At 40.2% G+C, this 27783-nt stretch overlaps 1 protein-coding gene across 2 annotated transcripts in view; it reads left to right on the top strand.

Moving 5' to 3' along the window:
* The window catches only part of RNF115 (ring finger protein 115), a 94446-nt gene extending 67223 nt beyond the window's left edge, over positions 1–27223 (top strand). For both annotated transcript variants that reach the window (XM_037039089.1, XM_037039090.1), the window contains 5 exons: positions 20382–20456; positions 21780–21852; positions 22980–23073; positions 25282–25397; positions 26074–27223. In XM_037039089.1, the coding sequence (XP_036894984.1) occupies positions 20382–20456; positions 21780–21852; positions 22980–23073; positions 25282–25397; positions 26074–26205 (490 nt within the window). In that variant the 3' untranslated portion in view covers positions 26206–27223. The remainder of the gene's footprint in view (positions 1–20381; positions 20457–21779; positions 21853–22979; positions 23074–25281; positions 25398–26073) is intronic.
* The last annotated feature ends 560 nt before the right edge of the window (positions 27224–27783 follow it).

The raw sequence follows: 27783 nt of genomic DNA, 5'->3' as shown, positions 1-27783 counted from the left end.
CCCTGTATGGTTCAAATAGGTAGGAGTCAAATTTTAAAATCTGTTGCTCAAAAATTTTTGTCAGACTGACAAAATATCAGTATGAATGTATTCGCTTGAATGAGTACTCCTTGGTTGCTTTGCCTTTTTATTCCACAGGAAATTATGGTCTAGCCTATTACTACATTATCCCTTTGAGTAATAGTAGAGTGGGAGAAAGATGTAAGCTGCCTTTTAAACAAGAATCTTTTTGTTGGACTAATCAAATCTATTGGTAGGTGGCAGCAGGTTAGTTCACTGTCTCAACTATGTTAGTGTTGGATCTCCAAGATTCTCTTGGTCTTTCCCTTATATTTACTGCTATAAGGCCCCAGGCAAGAAGAAAAGGGAAAGATACAGCGCTAGCTTGTTTGTCCCCCTTCTCCCTCCTCATTTTTAAAAAGATTTTAAAACTTTATTTTTAGAGGGGAAGGGAGGGAGAAAGAAAGGGAAAGAAACATCAATATGTGGTTGCCTTTCACACACCTGCTACTGGGGACCTGGCCTGCAATCCAGGCGTGTCCCCTAACTGGGAATCAAACCAGTGACCCTTTGGTTCTCAGGTTGGTGCTCATTCCATTAAGCCACACCAGCCAGGGCTCCCTCCTCATTTTTTTAAGGAAAGGAAAGGAAAATCTTTTTCACTGCCCCACTCCCACCTCTATGTCACTTTATAGAGAAACATTCTACTCACTGGGTACTTTGTCACATTCTCCCCAACCCCAGCTGTTAAAAAAAAAAGCTGGGAGACTATGTATTTAGCTCTTCTGCTCTCTGTAGTAGTAGGTGGCAGGGGAGAAGGGTGTTGAGATTGGATTTGGGGTCAGCCACCGAGTGTCTGCTAATTAGGTATTTTATTAGCTGTTGCAGCTAGTAGAATAACGGTCATGTTATTTCAGATTAATTTTACTTTAAGGTTAACATTTATTTTATATTAAACAATGTTTTAGGAATCTTCTCAAGATTTGATCTTATTGATAAGATCAAATGGTGTAAAATGTATTAATCTTGGGCACCCCCACTAGCACCTTTTGTTTGATGAGTCCTATGAATTCAGTGATTTGGACTGTAAAATCAGAGTTTTTTACATTTTAGACATTTAAGTACCATCTTGATGATTTTTCCCTATCAGCGTTATTATTTAATGTTTTCATTAAACCTACCTTTTTTTTTTTAACCTTAGATGTACTATGAAAAGAAGCTTCATATTCTTGTGCATATGAGTAAACATACTGGCTGTTTAGTACCTTCTCCTCCTTCCCCCTTACCTTCTTGCCAAATAGATACCATATTCTGCTAGAGAATCAGAAAAATGCTGGATGTTCCTTTCTGAGGCTCTTTGACAGGTAGGACATAGGCATGTAACCCATTTCTCACCAGTGGGACCTAAAGGGTCTGCTGGAAGCACCTGTGAGAAAATTTTTCCTCAGTTTTCTTCTTCTGAGGAGAGTCCTAGCTCTTTATTTCCTGTATAAGGATGTCATTCTTGGAGCTGCTGCAGCCACCTTACATCCATGTATGAGAGACATCCATGGCTGATAGGCTATATGCTGACTTTGGCAGACATTCTTCATTCAGTTGCTGCACCAAACTTCAGTTGCCGTACTATTTACCTTCAGACTAATTGTCTTTTTGTTTGTTTGTTTTTTAATTTTCAAAAATTTATTATTATTTTAATTTAATTATTGTCCAAGTACAGTTTTCTGTCTTATATTCCCAGACCTGCCCACCCACCCCCTGCGCTCCTTACCTCCCTCCCATTTCCACCCCCCACCTTAGTTATTGTCCATGTGTGTCCTTTATATTTGTTCATGTGAATCCTTCCCCTTTTCCCCTGTGATTCCAGAGTAATTGTTAATTACCTTGTTATAAATGTCCTTATTACAAATACCTTATAATAAATGTCCTTGTAGTTTAAATAATTTTTAATCAGATATCTGTTTTTTGCAGCTGAATTTATCTTTTAATTCTTATACTTCATGTCAATGGAAAAAAATTGTCATTAGTAAAAAGTAACCATAACATTAATAGTTAAAAATCAAGCGATATTATTGAATTTTAAAAACAAAGTAAAAAATTTTTAAATAAACACTGATAAAATCAAAAGTGCCTTTTAGTTCCTAGTAGCCTACTACCTACTTCTTCCAGCTTCATTTCACACCTCTTTTCCTTTGCTCTCTCCATTCTGTTCATACTGGCCTTTTAGTCTTCTGTGGTTTCTTTGGAGCCTTTGCACATTTTAGTTTTCTCTGTCTGGATTGTTGAAATGCTTTGCCTCTAGCTCTAACCCTTCCACTCTTTCTTAGGCCTACCTATTTTTGGACCTTACCTCTTCTGGGAAGCCTTTTCTGACACACTTAGTCTCCAGGTCCTCACAGAGGTCTCTGTACATTTTTTTAGTCCTAGTCACAAAAGCAGTTTTATTTTTTGGATACTTATTTAATGTCTTTCTCTCTTCCCCACTGGGACTGTAAATTACAGGAAGGCAGGGATTATTATTCCTCCAGAGTCCAACAAAATTCTTTGCATATAGTATTACTAACTGAATGAATGAAATAAACATTCTCCACCATTTAAAAATGGTAGCAAATTTATGCATTTCCTCTTTTTAAAAAAATACATTTTTATTGGGACTTCCAGCCAAGATGGAGGCGTAGGTAGACACACTGTGTCTCCTCGCACAACCAAAAGAAGAAAACAAAAATTTAGAAACAACAAACAACCAGTACTGACAGAAAATTGAACTGTATGGAAGTCTGACAACCAAGGAGTTAAAGTAGACACATTCATCCAGACCAGTAGGAGGAGCGGAGTCAAATGGCAGGGGTCAGGGTGGCGAGGGATCAGGGCAAAGCAGTGGCTGGTGGCCCTGGGTGTGTAAGTCACCAGAGAGGTGAAGGATTGTGGAGGGGCTATGCACACAAGGCAGCTGGTGACCAGGCATTCCGACATTCCTGTCCCACATTCACACGCAGATAAACCAGGTGAAACTGCGGAGTGAGACAGACCAAGCACCCAGGGTCCCAGCTTGGGGAAATAAAGCCTCAAAACACCAATTGAAAACACCTGTGGGGGTTGAGGTGCTGGGAGAAACTCCCAGCCTCACAGGAGAGTTCGCTGGAGAGACCAACAGGGTTCTAGAATGTACACAAGCCCACCCACATGGGAATCAGCATCAGAAGGGCCCAGTTTGCCTGGAAGAAGCGGGGGAAGTGAATGAAATCCAACAGAGAGTGGACCAAGTGCCATTGTTCCCTCTCAGACCCCTACCCCACATATTGCACCACAACCCAGTAACTGGGTTGCCCCACCCTGGTGAACACCTAAGGCTCCGCCCATCGCTACACAACAGGCACATCTGGAAAAAAAAAAAAAAAGCCCAAATGAAAGAACAGATCAAAGCTGCACAAGAAATACAACTAAGCAAGGAAGAGATAGCCGACCTATCAAAAGCACAATTCAAAGCACTGGTGATCAGGATGCTCACAGAATTGGTTGAATTTGGTCACAAATTAGATGAAAAAATGAAGGGTACACTAAGTGAAATAAAGGAAAATGTACAGAGAACCAATAGTGATGGGAAGGAAACCAGGACTCAAATCGATGGAGTGGACCAGAAGGAAGAATGAAACATCCAACCTGAAAAGAATGGAGAAAGAAAAATTAGGGGAGACTTAGGAACCTCCAGGACATCTTGAAACATTCCAACATCCGAATTATAGGGGTACCAGAAGGGGAAGAGAAACAGCCATGAGTGGGAAACTTACTTGAACAAATAATAAAGGAGAACTTCCCCAGTCTGGCAAAGGAAATAGACTTCCAGGAAGTCCAGAAAGCTCAGAGAGTCCCAAAGAAGTTGGACCCAAGAAGGAACACACTAAGGCACATCATAATTACATTAGCCAAGATTAAAATGGAGAGAATCCTAGAAGCAGCAAGAGATAAGGGGACAGTTGCCTACAAAGGAGTGCCCATCAGACTGTCAGTGGATTTCTCAAAAGAGACCTTACAGGCAAGAAGGGGCTGGAAAGAAGTATTCCAAGTCATGAAATCCAAAGACCTGCATCCAAGATTGCTCTATCCAGCAAAGCTCTCATTTAGAATGGAAGGGCAGAAAAAGTGCTTCCCAGATAAGGTCAAGTTACAGAAGTTCATCATCACCAAACTCTTATTATATGAAATGTTAAAGAGACTTATCTAAGAAAAAGATAAAAAACAGGTACAGTAAAATGACGGCAAACTCACAGTGATTAATAACGAACCGAAAACAAAAATGAACTAAGCAAACAACTAGAACAGGAACAGAATCACAGAAATGGGATCACACAGAGGGTTAGCAACAGGGGAGTGGGCAGATGAGAGGGGGAAAAGGTACAGAGAATAAGTAGCATGGATGGTAGGTAGAAAATAGACAGGGGGAGGGTAAGAATAGTATGGGAAATGTAGAAGCTAAAAAACTTGTAAGTATGACACATGGACGTGAACTAAAGGGGGGAATGCAGGTAGGAGAAGGTGTGCAGGGCAGAGGGGAATGAAGAGGGGAAAATGGGACAACTGTAATAGTATAACCAATAAAATATATTTTTAAAATATAAAAATACATTTTTATTTTTAAAATACAATTGACATACAATATTACATCAGTTTTAATTGTACAACTCCATGATTGGACATTATATAACTTACAAAATGATCACCCTTTTAAATCAAGTACCCATCTGACACCATACAGTTATTACAGTATTGATTACATTCCATATGTAGTACTTCACATCCTCATGACTATTATGTAACTGCCAAGTAATACTTCTAAATCCTTTCACCTTTTTCACCTATCCTCCAATCCCCCTCCCATCTGGCAACTGTCAAAACTTTATCTATCTATGGGTGTGTTTCTGTTCTGCTTGTTAGTTTTTTGTTCTTTAGAATTCACATATAAGTGAAATCATCTGGCATTTGTCCTCTCTCTGACTTATTTCACTTAACCACAATAGTCCTCCAGGTCTATCCATGTTGTTGCAGTTGGCAAAACTTCATTTATTATGGCTGAATCATATCACTATTTATTTATTTATTTATTTTCAAATATTTAATTTATTTATCTTTAGAGGGGAAGGGAAGGAGAGAGGAAGAGAAACATCAATGTATGGTTGCTTCTCGTGCATCCCCCGCTGGGAACTCGTCCCTGCTGGGAACTGGCCTGCAACCCAGGCATGTGCCCTGACTGGGAATCGAACCGCGATCATCTGGTTCGCAGGCCCGCACTCTCCACTGAACTACACCAGCCAGGGCCTCATATCACTATTTATTAATGGACACATGGGTTGCCTTCAGATCTTGGCTATCATAAATACTGCAGTGAACACATGGAAGTATATGTCTTTTCAATTTAGTGCTTCGGGTTTCTTTGGATAAATACCTAAAACTGGAATTGGTGAGTCCCTCTTGATTCTTTTTTTAAAAATATATTTTATTGATTATACCATTATAGTTGTTCTATTCCCCCCCTTCATTTCCCTCCCCCCCACACACTCCCTCCCCCACCATTCTCCCCCCCTTAGTTTATAACCACGTGTCTTGAGTTCTTTAGATTCTATATTTCCCCCACTATTCTTGCCCTCCCCCCTGTCTATTTTCTACCTACTGTCTGTGCTATTTTCTGTACCTTCTCCCCCCTTCTCCTCCTGTCACTCCCTTGTTGCTAACCCTCCATGTGTTCTTCATTTCTATGATTCCACTCCTGATCTAGCTGTCCTCTTGGTTTGCTTTTGTTTTAGGTGTGGTTGTTAATAACTGTGAGTTTGCTGTCCTTTCACTGTTCATATTTTTTATCTTGTTTTTCTTAGATAAGTCCATTTAACATTTCATATAATAAGGGCTTGGTGATGCTGAACTCCTTGAACTTGACTTTATCTGAGAAGTGCTTTATCTGCCCTTCCATTCTAAATGAAAGCTTTGCTGGATAGAGCAGTCTTGGATGTAGGTCTTTGGATTTCATGACTTGGAATACTTCTTTCCAGCCCCTTCTTGCCTGTAGGGTCTCTTTTGAGAAATCAGCTGACAGTCTGATGGGCACTCCTTTGTAGGCAACTGTCCCCTTATCCCTTGCTGCTTCTAGGATTCTCTCCTTCATTTTGGTCTTGGCTAATGTAATTATGATGTGCCTTGGTGTGTTCCTTCTTGGGTCCAACTTCTTTGGGACTCTCTGAGCTTCCTGGATTTCCTGGAAATCTATTTCCTTTGCCAGACTGGGGAAACTCTCCTTTATTATTTGTTCAAATAAGTTTTCCAGTTGTGGCTGTTTCTTTTCCCCTTCTGGTACCCCTATAATTTGGATGTTGGAATGTTTCAAGGTGTCCTGGAGGTTCCCAAGCCTCTCCTCATTTTTTTGAATTCTTGTTTGTTCATTCTTTTCTGTTTGGTCATTTCTTCTCTTTCTTCTGGTCCACTCCATTGATTTGAGTCCCAGTTTCTTTTCCATCACTATTGTTTTCCTGTGCATTGATTCTTGTTATAGTCTTTATTTTAAAATCTGTGTTCCCTGGTGTAAGTATTGCTACCCCAGCTTTTTAATTTTTCATTTCCATTTTCATGAAATATCTTTTTCCATCGTTTTTAGTCTATGTGTCTTTCTGACTTGAGTCTCTTGTAGACAGCACATATAAGGCAATCCTTTCGTTTTTCCTTTTTAAATATTTTATTTTTTCTGAGAGAGGAGAATGGAGGCAGAAAGAGAGGGAGAGAAACATCAGTGTGTGGTTGCCTCTCATACGCTGCCCCCTGGGGACTCGGTTCACAACTCAGGCATGTGCCCTGACTGGGAATTGAACTAGAGCCCTCTGGTTTGCAGGCCAGCACTCAGCCTACTGAACCACACCACCTAGAGCAGTTTTTTCTTGTCTGGAAAGCTCTTTATCTGTCCTTAGATTCTGAATGAAAGTTTTGCTGAATAGAGTCTGGCCAAGATAGAGGCGTAGTTAGAAATCCATTGTTTCCTTTTACAACCAAAAGGAGGATAACAACCAATCTAAAATCAATACACAACCAGAAGTGCCAGGAAATTAAACTGCATGGAACTCTGACAACCAAATTTTTAAAGAAACAGTCAGGCCAACTAGACCAGTAAGACAGGCAGATGGAGAGAACCTGTGTCAAGGATCGTGCTGGTGGGGCTTGTTAAAATGGAAACTGAAACTCAGAGCTGACTGTGGACTACTGAGGGGGTTGCCGTAATGGGAGAAATTTCCAGTCTCACACGAGGGTTTGTTGGAAAGTGGGGCTAGAGTCTAGCAGGGGAGCTGCATTATTCCCTCTTTGGCCCCTCCCCACAGACAGTGCTGAAGTGCAGCAAGGACGGTTGCCCTCCCTGGGTCAGTTCCTAATGCCCCACCCCCTTTCAACTTCTCAGGTTTGCTGAGAAAAAGAAATAGGTCACAAATGAAAGAACAGAGTAAAACATCAGAAAGAGCTAAGTGATGAGGACGTAGCCAACCTATCTAATGCATAATTTAAAGCCTTGGTAGTCAAAATGCTCACAAAACTGATTGATCTTGGTCACAAAATGTAATAACAAATGAAGAATATCCAAAGTGAAAAAAAAAGCAAAATATTCAGGGAACCAACAGTGACAAGGAAGAAAACCAGGATTCAAATCAAGAATTTGGAACAAAAGGAAGATACAAATATCCAACAGGAACAGAATGAAGAAACAAGAATTCAGAAAAATGAAGAGAGGCTTAGGCACCTCTGGGACAACCTGAAACATTCCACTATGCAAATTATAAGGGTGCCAGAAGGAGAAGAACAAGAGCAAGAAATTGAAAGTTATTTGAACAAATAATGAAGGAAAAGTTCCCCAATCTGGCAAAGGAAATAGACTTCCAGGAACTCCAGGAAGCTCAGAGAGTCCTGAAGAAGTGGGACCTAAAGAGGAGAACACCAAGGCACATCATCATTGAGTTACCCAAGATTAAAGATAAGGAGAGAATCTTAAAAGCAGCAAGAGCAAAGGAGAGGGTTATCTATAAAGGAATCCCATAAGACTGTCAGCTGCTTTCTCTAAGGAAATCTTAGAGGCAAGAAGGAGCTGGAAAGAAGTATTTGAAGTCATGAAAGGAAGGACCTACTTCCTAGAATATTCTGTCCAACAAAGCTATCATTTAGAATGGAAGGGCAGATAAGGTGCTTTCTAGATACAGTTAAAGGAGTTCATCACCACCAAACCCGTATTATATGAAATGTTAAAGGGACCTATTTAAGAAATTGAAGATAATCAAAAACTGTGAACAGTAAAATTACAACAAATTCACAAATATAAAAAATTAACTTAAAAAACCCCAGAAAAGCCAAGTTTTGTTGGATAGAGTAATTTTGGTTTTTGGTGGTTGCTTTTCATCACTTTAAACATTTTATATCAATTCCTTTTCGCATAAAATGTTTCTCTTGAGAAATCATTTTTATGGAAGCTCCCTTCCAGGTAACTAACTGCTCTTCTCTAGCTGCTTTTTTAAAAAGGTAAATAAATCTTTTAAAAGATTTATTTACTTTTAGAGAAGGGGGAAGGGAGGGAAAAAGAGTGGTGGAGAATCATCAGTGTGTGGTTGCCCCTCAAGTGCCCCCATCCAGGGACCTGGCCTGCAACCCTGGCATGTGCTCTGACTGGGAATTGAACCAGCTACCCTTTGGTTCACAGGCAGGCACTTAATCCACTGACCAGCTAGGGCATATTCTCTTCCTGCTTTTAAGATTCTCTCGTCTTTAACCTTTTGCATTTTAATTTCGATGTGTCTTGGTGTCGGCCTCTGGGTTCACCTTTTTTGAGATTATGTGCTTCCTGGATTTGTACATCTGTTTCCTTCACCAGGTTAGGGAAGGTTTCATTATTTTTTCACATAGGTTTTCAGTTCCTTGCTCTTTTTTCCCCCTTCCAGCAGCCCCATGATGTGAATGTTGGTACATTTGATGCTGTCCCAGAGGCTTCATATGCTATTCTCATATTTTGGATTCTTTTTTCCCTCTGCTATTCTGATTGGGTGATTTATGTTTCCTCCTCAGCCAGATTGCAGGTTTGAGTTTCTGCTTCATCTCCTCTACTGTCGAATGCATTCCCTATAATGCATTCTTCATTTCAGTTAATGTATATTCTTCTTTTCTGACTGTTTCTTTTTTATGTTTTCTGTCTACATTTTTATGTTTCCTATCCCTTGTTGAAGTTCTCAGTAAGTTCCTCTGTTCTTCTCCTAAGTTCATTGAGCATTCTTATAACTAGTGTTTTGAACTGTGTATTTGGTAGATTGCTTGTCTCCTTTTTGTTTTGTTCTTTTTCCAGAGTATTGTTTTTTTTTTTCATTTGGAACATGCTTCTCTGTTTCCTCACTTTGACTGCTCTCTGTATTTGTTTCTGTGTATTACGTAGAGCTGCAACATGTCCCATTCTTGGTATAATGACCTTGTGTAGTAGATGTCCTGTAGGGCCCAGTGGTACAGCCTCCCCAATCACCTGAGCTTGGCATTCCATGTCTTTTCCCCCTCCTCTTGTTCCCTGCCCCCTTTTTGTGGGCTCTGTGTACCCTCCTGTTGTAGTTGACCCTTGATTGCTGTTGGCATGTAATGGTAGAGATTTATCACTAGGTCAGTGGGTTGCTTGTACTGACTGAGAACACACTGGAACATAGGGGCTGACCCTACGAGAGTGTCACTTTAGTTGTGCTCTGGCGCCCTGTTAGTTTGTCGCTTGAGTGTGTTGCTCATGTAGGTGGTTGGGTGGTGCTTCAGTGTTACATGAAACTGTCCACTGGGTTTTCTGGCTCTGGTTTCCTGGGAGAAGTACCTCCTGGGAGAAGGTCAGCAGCTGCTTGGGGCCATTAGGCATGAGCTGCACAGGAATCTGCAGATGGCTACTACCTGTGCTGTGCTTGAAGGTACTTGGCAGAAGCGATGCTACAAGCTAAAGCTGGCTGCCTTTAATGCCATATCTGGGCTCACTTAGCAAAAGGTGCAGGATATACAGAGGCCAGATGCTGCTTGTATGCACTTAGAAATGTTTGCAGCATGGGCCAAGGTACGCTGTGTGTATACAAAAGGCACTGGAAATCATTGATTTGAGTTCCAGTTTCCTTCCCTTCACTGTTGGTCCCGTGTATTTTTCTTTATTTCACTTTGAACAGCCTACATTTTTTCTTCTACTTTGCGACCACACTCAATCACCTCTGTGAGCAACCTGATTACCAGTGTTTTGAACTCTGCATCTGATAGGTTGGCTATCTCTTCATCACTTAGTTTTATTTTTTATGCTCTCATCTATTCTTTCATTTGGGCCATAGTTTTTGTCTCAACATGCCTGTTACGTTGTAAGAGGTGGGCCTTAGGTATTTGCCAGGGTGGGGCAACTAACATTGCTGTGTTGTAGTGCCCTGTGTAGGGGAGGAGTCCAAGAGGGAACAATGTTGCTCGCTCAGCTCTCCACTGGCTTTTAGTCACTTCCCCTGCTACCCACAAGCAAATCGAGCCCTTCTGGTCCTGATTCCTGAGTGGGTGGGTTTGTGTGTATTCTAGGTCACCGTGGGTCTCTTCAACAAACTCTCTTATGAGGCTAGGAGTTTCACCCACCACCACAAACCCCACAGGTTTTTACAGTGAGAGGTTTTGAGGCTTTATTTCCCCACACTAGAACCGTGGGTTGCACAGTCCATCTTGCCCTCTAGTTGTTGCTCCCGGTTTATCCACATACAAATATGGGACCACCCACTCTGCCATTTGCTGCTCCATCCTCCCGGTTCCAACTGCTGCCTTGCCACAGGTCCTCTTGCCCTGGCTGCTTATCTTTGCAACCTCTACCAGTCTGAATGAATGTTTCTTCTTTAACTCCTTGCTTGCTGGATTTCCATACAGTTTGATTTTCTGGCAGTTTGGTTATTTTTTATTTTTAAATTTGTTGTCTTCCTTTTGGTTGTGCAAGGAGGCAAAGTGTATCTACCTATGCCTTCATCTGGGCCGGAAGTTTCAGAGCAAAAAAATTTCAATACATTTTCATATATTTCTAATGGTTGGCTATTATTTCCTAAGTGTGTACCTGGAATGAAAATGTAGGACAGCGTTCTCAAAGGCAGGTATACCACCATGAGGTGATTTTACATAACAAGGACATTAAAGAAACAAATTCAATGGTTACACATTTGTTTTAACTCAAAGGCAAGACACATTTCTTATGTCAAAGTCAGAGAGCAAGAAGATGGTATCACCAGCATTTGCAGAGCTGAGAACCCAGTACCTCAAGACCTCCTGACAATAGTCAATGGCCTGAAGAAGTTAATAGTAACTTTTATGCTCATTCCCCATCCCTCCAATGTTAGGTAATATGTGAATCCTGGGTGAAAAAAATGAAAAAATTGAGAATATCAAGTTACATTCATGAAAAAATGTATAGGCCCCCAGTCAAGATGGTGGCACACTTAAACAGGGTATTCAAAACCTCCCACAACCACATCAAAATTTTACAACTACAGAATCACCATTATTCAGAACTACCTGAAATATACCTGAACAGAAGTCCTATAACTAAGAATATAAAAAATCCACATAGAGACTAGCTGGAGAGGGGGAGACAACGAATGAGCAGGTCACACACCAATGTAGCAGTTTAATATTAGGAGGGAGATCTCAGTTGCAGAGGTTCCTTCTGAGAAGCCTGGGATCCTAGCTGAACAGCATATCCCCATAACTTCTGGCTATGAAAACCAGTGAGTATTGTGGCTGAATGAGATAAAGGGCTTCTGGAGTCTCAAGCTCTCCTTTAAAAGGGCCCACACAGGGGCTTACTTGGACTCACTCCCTCTGATTTCCAGTGCTGAGAGAGCAGCTTGAAAGACACCAGGGACATATGGGGAGGAACTGAACTGTCATCCGGTGAGAGCTAGATGAGTACCTTTCTCCCAGACAGGAGTGTGGAAGAAGCCGTTGTTCCTCTGCTGAGCCTTCACCCACAGAGCTGGCAGACAGGTACAATATCTGCATCTCCCATCAACCTGGCTAACAATGTTCATCCAACCCTGGTGATTCCCTGAGACCTTGCCCCACCCAATTTGCAGCCAAGGCACTGGAAGCCACTTGGGTTTGAACTGTATGGAAATACAATCGAACTGTATGGAAATCCAGCAAGCAAGGAGTTAAAGAAGAAACATTCATTCAGACTGGTAGAGGTTGCAAAGATAAGCAGCCAGGGCAAGAGGACCTGTGGCAAGGCAGCAGTTGGAACCGGGAGGATGGAGCAGCAAATGGCAGAGTGGGTGGTCCCATATTTGTATGTGGATAAACCGGGAGGAACAACTAGAGGGCAAGATGGACTGTGCAACCCACGGTTCTAGTGTGGGGAAATAAAGCCTCAAAACCTCTCACTGTAAAAACCTGTGGGGTTTGTGGTGGTGGGTGAAACTCCTAGCCTCATAAGAGAGTTTGTTGAAGAGACCCACGGTGACCTAGAATACACACAAACCCACCCACTCAGGAATCAGGACCAGAAGGGCTCGATTTGCTTGTGGGTAGCAGGGGAAGTGACTAAAAGCCAGTGGAGAGCTGAGCGAGCAACATTGTTCCCTCTTGGACTCCTCCCCTACACAGGGCACTACAACACAGCAATGTTAGTTGCCCCACCCTGGCAAATACCTAAGGCCCACCTCTTACAACGTAACAGGCATGTTGAGACAAAAACTATGGCCCAAATGAAAGAATAGATGAGAGCATAAAAAATAAAACTAAGTGATGAAGAGATAGCCAACCTATCAGATGCAGAGTTCAAAACACTGGTAATCAGGTTGCTCACAGAGGTGATTGAGTGTGGTCGCAAAGTAGAAGAAAAAATGTAGGCTGTTCAAAGTGAAATAAAGAAAAATACACGGGACCAACAGTGAAGGGAAGGAAACTGGAACTCAAATCAATGATTTGGAGCAGAAGAAAGAAGTAAACATTCATCCTGAACAAAATGAAGAAACAAGAACTCAAAAAAAAACAAGGAGAGGCTTAGGAACCGCGGACACAACTTCAAACATTCCCATATAAAAATCATAGGGGTGCCAGAAGGAGAATAAGAACAAGAACTTGAAAACTTATTTGAAAAAATAATGAAAGAGAATCTGACAAAGGAAATAGACCCCCAAATCTGGAGAAGAAAATAGACTTTCAGGAAGTGCAGGAAGCTCAGAGAGTCCCAAAGAAGTTGGACTCAAGGAGGAACACATCAAGACACATCATCATTAAGTTACCCAAGATTAAAGATAAGGAGAGAATCTTAAAAGCAGTCAGAGAAAAGGAGATAGTTACCTACAAAGGAGTTGCCATAAGACTATCAACTGGTTTCTCCATAGACACCTTAGAAGCAAGAAGGGGCTAGAAAGAAGTATTTGAAGTCCTGAAAGGCAAGGACCTACATCCAGGATTACTGTATCCAGCAAAGCTATCAATTTAGAATGGAGGGGCAGAAAAAGTGCTTCCCAGATAAGGTAAGTTAAAGGAGTTTATCATTACCTTGCCCTTATTTATCTGAAGTGTTAAAGGGACTTGTGTAAGAAAAAGACTACCAAAGCTGTGAACAGTAAAATGACAACAAACTCACAACTACATCAACTGAACCTAAAAGAAAGCAAAAAACAAAAGCAAACTAAGCAAACAACTAGAACAGGAACAGAATCACAGAAAAGTAGATCATATGGAGTGTTATCAGTGTGGAGGGGTCTGGGAGGATGGGGGAAAAGGTACAGGGAATAAGAAGCATAAATGGTAGATACAAAATAGATGGGGATGTTAAGAGTAGTATAGGAAGTGTAGAAGCCAAAGAACTTACATGTATGAGCCATGGACATGAACTAAGGGACAGGGGAAATGCTGGTTGGAGAAGGGGTGCAGGTGGAGAATAAAGGGAGAAAAGAAACAGAACAACTGTAATAATAATCAGTAAAATATGTTAAAAGAAGGGTGTTTTTTTGCTGTGGTTATATGGAAAATTAAGAGTTCATTTTCCCTGGCTGGTGTAGCTCAGTGGATTAAGTGCAGGCCTGTGAACCAAAAGAGTTCATTGTATGTACCTGTTTATACTTACAACTTTTTGTATAGTTCCAGGAGGTTAGGGACAGTATTTAATTTTTAGTATCTAAATGTTTTTAAATCTAATTTTCTTCATATAACAATATATGTTGTCCTTCTTTCCATGTCTTGCTTATAGACCTGCTAGATCTGTCACATTTAAATATCAGTAGAATTCTATGTACAATAATTAATGTAGAAAATTCCCTAATGATTGACATCATTTCATCATTATAAACTAAACTATACTTGAACAAGTCTTGTATCTAATGATTTCTTTATTTCAGATATGTTTTTCATTTATAAAATGTCTATTTGATACTCTGGTTTCTCTTCAGATTGTATAAAGTTTTTCACCTTTTACAAAAGTGTCTATTTGATTGCCACTATGGATTCAGATTATTTACTTGAACATATTAGTCATAGTTAAAGCCCTTTTCAACTTTTTTCCTTCCTTTCTTCCTTCCTCCCTTCCTTCCTTCCTTGTAAAGGGAGGGAGGGAGAGAGAGAAATATCAATGTGTGGTTGCCTCTAGCACGCTCCTAACTGGAGACCTGGCCCACAACCCAGGCATGTGCCCTGCTTGGGAATTGAACTAGTGACCCTTTGGTTCACAGGTTGCCACTCAATCCATTGAACCATTCTAGCCAACAAAGTCCTTTTTTATATCACCAGTTTCTAGATCACCTCTGGGTGTTTTTCTGTTGTTTGTTATTTCCTTATGTTTTTTATCGTTAGTCTAATCATTTGATATGTTTAGTTTTCCAAAAAAGTAGTAGTCCAATATAATGTACTTTTTTTTTCAAGGTGTGCTGCTGGCAAGTACTGTCAGCTCTCCATACTCCATAGGAACACAGGGCAAGCAAGGTTATGTCATATATTGGGTTTGCATGCACTGTTGTAGCCACAAAAGCACAGTTCCTAAGGGTATATCCTTTGGTGATCTTGTCCATCATGATATTAACTAGCTCAAGGCTTTCAGACTGAGGAGCAAGCTATATGCCACTGAAGGGACTCTTGAGTCCTGACTTCTTACTGGGTTTGAGGTTACCCTCATTGATCTTTCTAAATTGCTGTAAGAAGTCATGGCACCCAATGGATTGCCAAACCAGTCCATAAACACAAGGAGAGGTAAGGGTTGATGTCTGTAAGCTGAAAGAGCTGTGGTCTTGGAAAGGACACAAGTCCCACAACATGTCATGGGTCTTTCCAAGACCACAGCTCTTTCAGCCTAAAGACATCAACCTACTATTAGTGTTTCTTGCCGTGTGGCTTGGAGAAGGTGCAGTATTCTACCGTTGAACTATTACTGCCAAAATAAGTAATATTTGTCAAATTCTTTCTAATACACTTTAGGACAATCATGTCTGCTTAAAAGTGGTTTTCATTTACAACTTCAGTGTAATTTGTTTCAAAATTCCATTGGTATTTTTTACAGAAATAGAGTAAACAGTCGTAAAATTTGTATGGAACCACAAAAGACCCTAACAGCCTAAGTGATCTTAAGAAAGAAGAACAAAGCTGGAAGCATCAAGCTCCCTAATTTCAAACTATATTACAAAACTATAGTAGTGAAAACAGTATGGCTTTGACATCAAAACACACACAGTTGCCACTGGACCAGAAGAGAGGGCCCAGAAATAAACTTATGCATATGTGGTCATGTAATTTATGACAGAGAACCAAGGATATACACCATAAAAAGGACACTTTTTTAAATGACTTTGGGAAAACTGGACAGTCGCATTCAAAAGAATGAAATTGAATCACTATTTTACATTGTACACAAAAATTATAATGGATTGAAGATTTGAGTGAAAAGCCTAAACCATAAACCTCTTAGAAGAAAATATAGGTGGTAACCTTTTTTTATAGAATATATTTTATTGATTATGCCATTACAGTTGTTCCATTACCCCCCTTCATTCCCCTCCACCCTGCACACCCCCTCTCACCCACATTCCCCCCTTTAGTTCCTGTCCTTGTGTTCTAAGTTGTTTAGCTTCTACATCTCCCACACTACTCTTGCCCTCCCCTGTCTATTTTCTCCCCACCATTTATGCTACTTATTCTCTGTACCTTCTCCCCCCTCCTCCTTCCACTCTCCTTTGCTAACCCTCCATGTGATCTCTATTTCGGTGGCTCCACTCCTGTTTTAGGTGTCCACTTAGTTTGCTTTTGTTTTAGGTGTGGTTGTTAATAACTGTGAGTTTGCTGTCCTTTCACTGTTCATATTTTTATCTTCTTTTTCTTAGATGAGTCCCTTTAACATTTCATATAATAAGGGCTTGGTGACGATGCACTCCTTAAACTTGACCTTATCTGAGAAGCACTTTATCTGTCCTTCCATTCTAAATGAAAGTTTTGCTGGATAAAGCAATCCTGGGTGTAGGTCCTTGCATTTCATGACTTGGAATACTTCTTTCCAGCCCCTTCTTGCCTGTAAGGTCTCTTTTGAGAAATCAGCTGACTGTCTGATGGGAACTCCTTTGTAGGTGACTGTCCCCTTATCTCTTGCTGCTTCTAGAATTCTCTCCTTCATTTTAAGCTTGGGTAATGGGATTATGATGTGCCTTGGTGTGTTCCTACTTGGGTCCACCTTCTTTGGGACTCTCTGAGCTTCCTGGACTTCCTAGAAGTCTATTTCCTTTGCCAGAGTGGAGAAGTTGTCCTTTGTTATTTGTTCAAATAAGTTTTCCACTTGTGGCTGTTCCTCTTCCCCTTCTGGTACCCCTATAATTTGGATGTTGGAATGTTTCAAGATGTCCTGGAGGTTCCTAAGCCTCTCCTCATTTTTTTGAATTCTTTTTTCTTCTTTTCTGTTTGGTTGTTTCTTCCTTCCTTCTAGTCCACTCCCTTGATTTGAGTCCAGTTTTCTTTCCATCACTGTTGTTTCCCTGTGTATTTTCCTTTGTTTCCCTTAGTGTTTCCTTTCTTTTTTCATCTAATTTGTGACCAAAATCAACCAGCTCTGTGACCATCCTAGTCATCAGTGTTTTGAACTGTGCATCTGATAGGTTGGCTGTCTCTTGGTCGCTCAAAAGTATTGGCTCTGGGGCTTTTATTTGTTCTTCTGTTTGAGCCATAATTTTTTGGTCTTCTCATGTCTGTTATGTATGAGGGGCAGAGCCCTAGGTGTTCACCAGGGCAGGGCAACCCAGTTGCTGGGTTGTGATGGTGTATGTGGGAATGGAGTCAGAGAGGGAACAATAGCACTTGCTTCACTCTCTCTCATATTTCAGTCCCTTCTGCTGCTTCCCACAAGCAAATTTGGCCCTTCTGGTGCTGGTTCCAGGGTGAGTGAACTTGTGTACATTCTAGGATCCTATGGGTCTCTCCAACAAACTCTCCTGTGAGACTGGCACCTCAGTCCCCACAAGTGTTTTCAATAGGTGCTTTTAGGCTTTATTTCCCATTGCTAGGGCTCTGGGTTGCGTGGTCTGTCTTGCAGCCAGTTTTTGTCTGGTATATCTACACGCGAATGTGTGTCCACGGTTCTCCAGTGGCCTTGAGCACTTCACTGGGTCTGCTCATTTCCTCCTGGCACCCGGGTCTGCTAGCCACCACTTTTTCCTGTTGCAACCCCTCTCCACCTGCTACCACCTCTGCGCCTCTTACCAGTGTGGATGAATGGTTGTCAGACTTCTGTACAGTCCAATTTTCAATCTGTTCTGGTTGTGTTTTTGTTTCTAAATTTTTGTTGTCATTAATTTTGGTTATGGGGGGAGATACAGTGTTTCTACCTTTGCCTTCATCTTGGCCGGAAGTCGCTGGGGGGGCAGGTGGTAAGTTTCTTGACACTGGTCTTAGTAATGATTTTTTGGACTCCAAGAGCAAGGGTAACAAAAGCGAAAATAAGTAAGTGGTAGGACTAAGGGAAACTAAAAAGCTGCACAGCAAAGGAAACCATCAACAAAATGAAAGGGCAATCTGTATGGGTGAAAATACTTGCAAATCATATTTGATAAGGGGTTAATATCTAAAGTGTATAAAGAATTCATTATCCCTGGCTGGTGTGGCTCAATGCTTTGGGTTTCATCCCACACACTGAAGGGTGGCTTGTTCTGATTCCTGGTCAGGGCATGTGCCTAGGTTGCAGGCCAGGTCTCCAGTTGGGGGCGTTTGAGAGGCAGCTGTTCAGTGTTTCTCTTGTACATTGATACTTCTCTCCTTTCCTTTTTCCCTTCCTCTCTAAATATAAATAAGATGTTTTTCAAAAGAACTTGTATACAATTCAGTTGTAAAGAAGTTTGAATAGGCATTTTCCCAAAGAAGACATATAGTTAGTTAGCAAATAGATACATAGAAAAGGTGCTTCATATCACTAATCATCAGGGAAATACAAAACAAAACCACAATGAAATATCACTTCACGCCTGTTAAAATGGCTGCACTAAAAAAGACAGGAAATAACATGTTTTGGCAAGAATGTAGGGAGTTGGGAGTGAACCGTTGTGTACTGTTGGTAGGAATATAAATTGGTGTAGCTGCTATGGAAAATAGTATGAAGGGTCCTTTAAAATTCAAAGTAAAACTACCATATGCTCCAAATAATTCCACTTCTGTGTAATTATCTGAAGAAAACAAATACACTGATTCTAAAAGTTATTCATCCCCATTGCAGTATTATTTATAATAACAAAGACATGGAAACAACCTAAGTTACCATCAGTGGATGGATAGAAAAACTATGGGCGGGGTGTGTGTGTCAGTGGAATATTATTTAGCCATAAAAAATGAAATTTTGCCATTGCTGACAACATGGATGGGCCTGGAGGATATTATGCTAAGTGAAATAAGTCAGACAGAAAAAGATATACCATATGATCTCACACAAAAAAACAAGCTCAAAGTTACAGCGAACAGATTGGAGGTTGCCAGAGATGGTGAGGTAAGGGTGGGAAAAATGAGTGAAGGAGAGTGTAAAGGTATAAAGTTTCCACTTACGAAATAAATAATGGGATGTAATATAAAGCATGGTGACTATCACCAGGGAAATAAGAATCAAAGCCACAATGAAGAGTTAATTACAGTATTAATAATACTGTATTATACATTTAAAACGTGTTGAAACAGTAGGTCTTTTTTTTAAAAAAAGATTTTATTTATTTTTAGAGAAGGGAAGGGAGGAAGAAAGAGCAGGGGAGAAATATCAATGTGCAGTTGCCTCTTAGACACCCCCTACCGGGGACCTGGCCCACAATGCAGGCATGGGCCCTGATGGAATCAAACTAGTGACCCTTTAGTTGGCAGGCTGGCTGGCACTCAGTCCACTGAGCCACATCAGCCAGGGTGGAAGAGTAGATTTTAAAAATTCTCATCATAAGGAAATTTTGTAACTGTGCTTAAACTAGTGTTACTGTGACGATTTACAATATACAAACATCAAATCATGTACACCTGAAACTAATATGCCAGTTATACCTCAATTAAGAAAGAAGTTGCCAGGTCCATCTACACTTAAGGAGGAGTATAGAACAATTTTGGGGCATATTTTAAAACAAACATAGTGTAATTACCTATTGTTTAGCATCAGCAATAGAAAGTACCTAGTTGGGTACTGTTACTTTTATTTGATTGACTTGGTAAGTAAAGTGGGAAGCAAGGGGTAAAAAGTATGTATCATAGGAGTTATATCTCAATAAAAGTGGGTTGAGGCGTGCTTATGTAGGAGCAAAATTCCTTCATTGATTTCCTGAATCATTATGTCATTATCCTGAAACATTATGTCATTATCTCTGAATAACAATGACCAACCCATTAGGATAAAGTACTGGTTAGCTTTGTCTTCTTAACATGTTCAGAACATGCGTATTTGTTATAAGTATTTGAAATACCAAATACAGCATGTTGATATGTGTTTGTACAATGGGATTATTTTTTAAAAATTCTTTTAAAGGGCCCATTAAATAGTATTCTACCCAGAAACCCAATGTGTAACACAAATAAAAATAGAATTGCCCTTGGGAGATGGGCCCCAAATCCTACTGATTTAGCATCTATTTCAGTCTCCTCATATTGCTTCCAGGTGTCCAAGGAATATAGATGGAAGCTACCATGCAATTAGATTCCTCTCCAGCCTAAATTACAAAAATGTATTAAATGTGTAAGATAGCGGAGGTTAGGTAGATGGGGATAATAGGAAAGTAGCATTCTACTAGATAGCTAACTGACTTCTAGTGGTATTTATTGTATAATAGTCATTGAAAAGCAAGCCATAGTAGTCAGCCGTGGATATTTGTAGAGTACTTTTATTAGTCTGTTGAGTTATTTAATTTTTTTTTCAACAGAATAATACAACAGATCTTTGCAGGGTTTTTTGCAAATTCTGCAGTTTCCAGTGGATCCCCACACCCCTTTACCTGGTAAGTAACTAATTGCCTTTTACTTTATTATGCGGAGTAGCATTATTTTAGCAACTATAGTGTCTGTGTCATGGTAAGAAACAAAAAGCTGCATAGATGAATACACAGATGTGATTGTCAGGCTGTTAGTCTGCCATTATTTGCTGAGCCCAAATTTAATTAGAACTTATTTTTTATTGTTCAGGCTCACAAGAGTCATCCTGATCCCCAGGATGTCTGGGCACTGTTTGTATCTAATTACATGTTGTGTTGAGGTGAGGTATGAATAGGTCTCTTCCAGGCTTGTTATCTGATTTGTGGGGTTTTCCTCATCATATAGGAAGATTTTATTCCTTAAGAATTTCTGAAATTGAAAACATAATACGTAACTTCTTTTTTTCCAAAGTCAAAAGGTTCATCAGAAGAAACAAGAGACTATAATTCAGTATCAGAGTGACACGTACAGTCATGGTTTGAGATGGATTTTCCTCTTGTCTGCAGTTATTTTGCCACTTTTTTTCCCCAGTTTTTTAAAGATTTTATTTATTTTTTTATCTTTAGAGGGGAAGGAGAAAGGGAGAGAAACATCAATGTATGGTTGTCTTTCATGCATCCCCTGCTGGGAGTAGGCCTGTGCTCAATCCACTGAGCTACACCAGCCAGGGCTTATTTTGCCACTTTTGACTCTGCCCCAGAAGGCTTTCTTTGCCCAGAGGGACCTCAGTTCATCCACAAGTTATCCGATTTTCCAACCCCTAGTTTCTCTCAACATGTTCCCTCTATCCACTGGGACAGTGCATCAGCAGCTCCAAAAAGAAGTGCTGCCTGCCAGGCCTCTTTTGTAAATTGTTTAAGTTGTGATTCAGAAAGACTGCTGTGGCTGCTTCTCTACCTGAAAGCTTCTAATTGTCCAGGACCACGGGTGGCCTCTTTGAGTGAGAGAGGTCTGCTGTAGATTTTTCCCAACCACAAAGGGAAAACTCTCCTCAAAAAGCTGCTCCCAATATGTGTATTTATAAGTGGGCATAGAGAAGACAGACTTTTCTTAGTCCACAGGCAGTTAGTCACTCCTTTTGTTCTTGTGTGTCATGTGGTGTTTTAAGTGGCTTCACATTTTGTTTTCCATTCAGGTTAGGAAAATTTTCTAGAGAATGGGAGAGTATCTAGATAGATAATCTGTTTGACCTTGAAAATATTGAGAAATTCTTTACCACTTAATTTTAGAGAACTAGTGGCTTTGCAGGCCTAAGAGAGAACAGGATCCCTCTGCCATTTTTTTTTTCTGTGTTATAAGGTGGGGCCTGGTGACTCCATCTAATGCTGTCTGTCTCATTTCATGTATAGGAGCGGGATGCTGCACTCCAACCCGGGGGACTATGCCTGGGGTCAAACAGGGCTTGATGCCATTGTAACCCAGGTGAGAAGCTGCCTTTTGAAGGTGTCTGTTCAGTGTGTCTCATAGTTCCACTGGCTTCCTGTTTTCCTTCTGCTTCTTTCTGAAATAGCAGTCACTCTGCTTTCTCTAATATTTTGAGCTTGTAGGTTTGCATTTTACTAAAGGGGTGTTTTATGGGTTTAGCTCAGCATCCATGTATCTTCTAGCTCCCATCTATCTTCTATCTTTTTTAAAAAAATATTTTATTTATTTATCTCTAGAGAGGAAGGGAAAGAGAGAAGGAGAGAAATATCAATGTGTGGTTGCCTCTCATGAGTCCCCTGCTGGGAACTGGCCTACAACCCAGGCATGTGCCCTGACTGGGAATCGAACCGCAATCCTGTGGTTCGCAGGCCTGCACTCAATCCACTGAGCTACACCAGCCAGGGCTATCTTCTATCTTTTAGAAGGTGGCTTCACCTCCATAGGAAGAAAAGGTTTTTCATATAACAAACAGTATTTTGTATTTTTGGTCTCTTGTTCAGTCCTGTGAGGATCCTATTAAGTTACTTCACACAAAAAAGGAGGGTCTCCTCATGTGGTAAAGCAGGGATTTCTGCTAGATGGAACAGAGTAGGGGAAAGAAGCAGAGGAAAAGGTATTCCCATGCCATGTATTGTTTCCATTTGTTAATTTTAATTTTTAATTTTATTGGTTTTTCATTTCCCTTGTGGATTACTGAGAATAGAAAGCATGATGTTTATGATGTTTATGTCAAAGTAATTTACCTATATCTTGGCTTACATTTTGCTACTTTCCACACTCCCATCCTTTTCTTCCTTCCAGCAGAATGAAGTTTTTGGATCAGTTCAGTATTTTTGTTAAGCTTTAGTTTTTGTTTGTGACGTCACAACCCTTTTGGTGCCTCTAAAGTTGTTTTGTGCCCAAAGGTGGGCCTTGCAATGATGGACTATCTGTAGACTTATACACATGTCACTTTGAAATTGTAAAGTAATTGTGTTCTTGCAGCAGGAAAGGGGAAACCTGTGCCTGTCAGACTCTAATAGGAGTGAGCATAACTAACATTTCTAATACTGCACTGTTTGTTCTCAGCTGGAGCAGCTCATTACCCAGTTAGATGTCTGCCACTTCTTTTTCTTCTTTTGTAGCTTTTAGGACAACTGGAAAACACGGGGCCTCCTCCAGCTGACAAGGAAAAGATCACATCTCTTCCGACAGTGACAGTAACTCAGGAACAAGTTGGTAGGTTCAGTTTCTGTCATCTTCTGATTCCTGTTCAAAATTTCAGCACCTCCCTTTACTAAGGTTCTTCGAGTGAAGCTATAGCACTCCTAAAATTCCTCCCTGGGTCCCAGAAGGTGCCTACCCTTTTCATTAAGGTTAGTCAGCAACTATTTCCTGAATAATTACCATGTCCCTTTTCTAGATGCCTTGCAGGAAACAGGTACAAAGATACATAAGACTTGATTTCTTAAAGAATTTACTAGGGGAAGCAAAACTCTCCAAACAATTAGTTAAGAGTGTAAAAAGTATTGTTGAGCAGATGCTACTTACTGATTCTGGGGAAATAGGAAAAGATATAAATGAGAGGTTGTAATTTGTTTTATATCTACTCTATAGTTAGGTATATTATGAGCGCTGGAGGGATTCAGTGATAAAGAACATTATTTTGGACTGGGGATTTCTTTCCCCACACACACTTGGAGTCAGAGATTTTAAAGACAGGATGGGCCACCTTAGAAAGGTCATTCTATTTAACAAAATGTATGAACCAATGTAAAAATGTCAGCATGGACATGATGTCTGAATCAGGTATGAGGAGAGTTAGACCTGAAATAGAATCTGGTTTGGGGAGTAATGGGAGGTATGACTGGATAAAAAAGGTGGGACCTTGTTATACTGAAAAGGTGACGGAGCAGTTAGGGCTGAATATTTTGAGGGTAGGGAAGTTTTGTAGGTCCCCAAGTGGAGGAATAAGGGAATTTAAGTGGTTTTTAGTGTAGATTAGTTTAGAGGTAGTGTCTAAAGTAGATTAGAAGGGGAAGAAAGCAGAAACAGGAATTTAAGGGGCTGTTGTAGCATCGAGGTGGGGTTCAGGTAGTGGTGACAATGCTAACAGGAAGGAATGAATAGATACAGAAAACAAATGCTTTTATCACAATTGCATAATGGAATTAAGGAGAGGAAAGGGTCAAAGATGATTCTAAGATAATACAACTTTGTAACTACAGAGATGATGTTACCGTTAGCAGGAATGGGGGAATTGTTAGTAGGCAATGATTTAGTAAGGAGATGATATAATGTTTTTGATTAAAAAAAAAAAAGATTTTATTTATTTATTTTTAGAGAGGGTAAGGGAGGGATAAAGAGAAGGAAAGAAACATCAATGTGTGGTTGCCTTTTACACGCCCTCTATTGTAGACCTGGCCTGAAACACAGGCATGTGTCCTAACTGGGAATCGAACCAGTAACCTTTTGGTTCTCAGGCTGTCGCTCAATGTACTGACTCACACTAAGCCAAGGTTTAATGTTTTTAATTTTGGATTTGTTGATTTTTGTGGCATCAGCTGAGAATGTATAAGTGAAGATGAGCTGTTGAGTACTATGAAGCTGGTATTAGGGGAAATGAACAGGTACCAAAGTATAGGATATATTTATAGAGTTTCAAGGCCTGGGGTTAGGGAACTACATGGGAGGCTGTTACAAGTAGACTAGGCATAAGAAGTAAAAGCAAGAATTAGGGCCAAGGTGGTGGGAATGGAGAGGAAGGAGTGAGTCTACTAAGTGGTATAGTCTTACTCTAGCTGCCTTGAGCTTAGTGGGGCATGAAGCTGACCCCTGCCACTAGAGAGAGAGACTAGCTGGTGTTCTCAGAGCGGTGGCTTCCTGTCTCCTGACTTGGAGCCTGAGCTACCCCAGAGCTTTGCAGTTCTGTAGCACCACCTCCCAGTACAGTTTTTAATGATAACTTGTTGAAGTTATGGGTTGTCAAGAAGGCTGTGGGGCAACTGTGCTGGAAGAGAATGTGTAATGTGGAAAATAGGGTTTTAGGCTTGAGACACTGAATGAGAACAGTAAGATTACTAAGATGAGTCCTTTGATTGTGGCGGACATTTCCAATGTTTTCTAAATGGAAACTGCCAGAAGTTTGTCACACATTGAGAAGACGTTGTTCATGTTCACCTAAGAGATAACGAAGCCTTAATTTATTTCTTCTAATTTTTTATATTGAAGAATAGGCCCATTTTTATCAATCCTCTTTTTTATATCCCAGACTATTACCACTTCCAACCTCATTTTGAAATAAAATTCTTTCTTCCTATCTTTATCCTTATTGGATGCCCTTTGTGTCTTTTCTTTATGCACTCCTTTGTTTGTTAAAGAAATTGGATTAGTTTTGTCTTCCTTCTTTTTCTTGTTTACTTTAAAAGTCATTTCCTCCTCTAATAGATATGGGCTTAGAGTGTCCAGTATGCAAAGAAGATTACACAGTTGAAGAGGAAGTCCGGCAGTTACCCTGCAACCACTTCTTTCACAGCAGTTGTATTGTGCCGTGGTTGGAACTGGTGAGTAGAGACCACGCTCATCGGTGCCAGGGCATCTGTGCCAGTCACATCTTGTCAGGGGAATAGTTGAGAGTAAAAGTAGAGTTAATAGTTAATGAAGATAAGATTTTAGTCCCTGGCTAAATCCTAGTAACACCATTACTGTTTCTTAGGTTACTATCTGTTTGGATCTTCTGACTAGGGGTTAGTAAACTATAGCCCACAGGTCACTGTGGCCTGCCATCTGTATTTGTAAGTGGAGTTTTATTGGAACACACTTGTGTTTATTTGTTTACAAATTGTCTGTGGCTACTTTTGTGTGACATCAGCAGAGTTGAGTAGTTGTGACACAGGTGGTATATAGCTTGCAAAGCCTGAAATATTTACTGCCTGTCCCTATACAGAAGGTTTGCTAATCTCTGCTCTAGATCATCTCAGGTCACTGATTCTGGTTAGTTCTGTTTGGTGGTATGTGGTAGCTATTGTTAAATTGCTATTAAGAACTTTCTGTCAGTTCTGTTTGAAGTTCTGTTTGAGAGATGCCCTGGTATTAAACCTTGGAGCCCAGTGTGCACTATGTGAGAATTCATAACCTTTTTGTTTTTCTACCCGCCAGCTCTCAGGGTTTCTAAAGTGTTTAGTACCTGTAACTTCTCAGGTCAAGCTGTTTACATGTACTGATATCTTTCTGTTTCAGCATGATGCATGTCCTATATGTAGGAAGAGTTTAAATGGTGAGGACTCTACTTGGCAAACCCAGAACTCTGAGGCCTCTGCAAGCAACAGATTTAGCAGTGACAGCCAGCTGCATGACCGATGGACTTTCTGAAGCTAAAGACCACATCTGAGCCAGGGTTGTGGTAGTCAACTTACCACAGCTATAAATTGTATCGAAATAAAAAAAATCATAGCTGGATTTAGGAATTGCATAAGAATCCCCAATCCATGATATTAAAGTGGTGTTTTTCTTTAAATTTAAAGTTAGTATCTATAGATGGGACTGTATCTACAACCAAATGCCTCTTATTCCTGAATTCAGAATGATAATTTTATAAGTGTGAAACTTAATTATGTGGGTTTACCTTTGCCAGAATAGAATTAGTTCCTTAAAGTCTAGCTAGAGTTCTGCTCTCTGTCATTATCTTGTAATGGATGTTTTCACCTCCTTGTCCAGCCTTCATTCATCCTGTCATTAGTGTATTTTGTTGTAAATACAGTAGAACCAGAGCCCTAAAGTCCTTCTGATGTAAAGTTCTTCTGTTTTAATTGTTCAAAAGCATATACTGTTGGCCATATTAGCTATGAATTGAGGTCAGATTAATTCAGGAATCTGAGACTAGTGATTTTTTTTTTCGAACCCTTAGATGGCGATCAAAGAAAAATTACAGTGGGAAGGAGAAAGTGGTTTATCATTATACTGTTTGGGCTTCTCATTTTAATATTTGAAGACTACTTCAAAAGATGTGGTTTTCATAGAAACCAACATGACATGTCTTAGGGGTCTTCTGTTGGTAGGAATCTAATTCTGGTTCCTTTTTGTGAAAGAGCTGGACAGCATACAGGCAAAGAACAGATGTTTGAAATATTTGGTACTGAGGTTTAATTTCTCTCAAAGAAAAAGATGACTTCGTTACTGCTTCTATTCACTGTTTTTAGTCATTGGCTTTTAGGAATTAAGATTTTATATCATTTCATAATTTTTTTCCATTATAATTTTTTGTAAGCCTTTTAATCCTCTTGAAACCTTTCTGTTTGCTTGGTTCTGTCTATACTTGAAATCTAACTGATTATTGTGATCATGTCCAAAACAATGTGGCCTGTGAGTGGTAGGCCTTTTTTTTTTTTTTTTTTCGGTAGGCCTTTTTTTTTTTTTTTTTTCAGCCTAACAGTGTCCCATGTACATGCACATGCTATCCTGGAGCATTTGAAGAAGATCAAAAATGTCCTTGGAACATCAAGGTCTCAAAAGGAAATGATGAGGACATGTAATCACTGTTAGTACCCCCAAAAGGTTACAGAGGGGTAACTTGTTTGTGTGCTTTTATCAGCCCTTTATAGTTTGGAATGATCAGAACAAGAAGGCTACTTTTTGGTGAGTCTCTTTTTTCGTTTGGAGTCTTTTCTTAGTTTTTATTGATTATCATACACTAAACTCTGATTTAGGGGGTGAGGGAGGAGGGTTAGAGATATCTTTGTACTTTGATACATGGTAAAGGAGTAGTGGAGGAAAGAGAAAAAATAGAAACGTGGCCTGCTGAATTAATAGCCTGCCTGTAAAAGTTGTGACTATAAGGTATGATTCAGATTGGGCCCAGAGGAAATAAAAGATGTTTTTTTCGTATGCCTCTCATGTCATGCCTCTGTAGAGACTGATTTCTTTGGAGAATGTGAGCTATTAACTAAGGCT

The sequence above is a fragment of the Sturnira hondurensis genome, unplaced genomic scaffold, assembly GCF_014824575.4.
Source record: "Sturnira hondurensis isolate 20B ecotype Veracruz unplaced genomic scaffold, ASM1482457v3 Scaffold0024990, whole genome shotgun sequence".
In the NCBI taxonomy this organism is placed as follows: domain Eukaryota; kingdom Metazoa; phylum Chordata; class Mammalia; order Chiroptera; family Phyllostomidae; genus Sturnira; species Sturnira hondurensis.
This window is presented reverse-complemented; position numbering and strand designations above follow the sequence as displayed.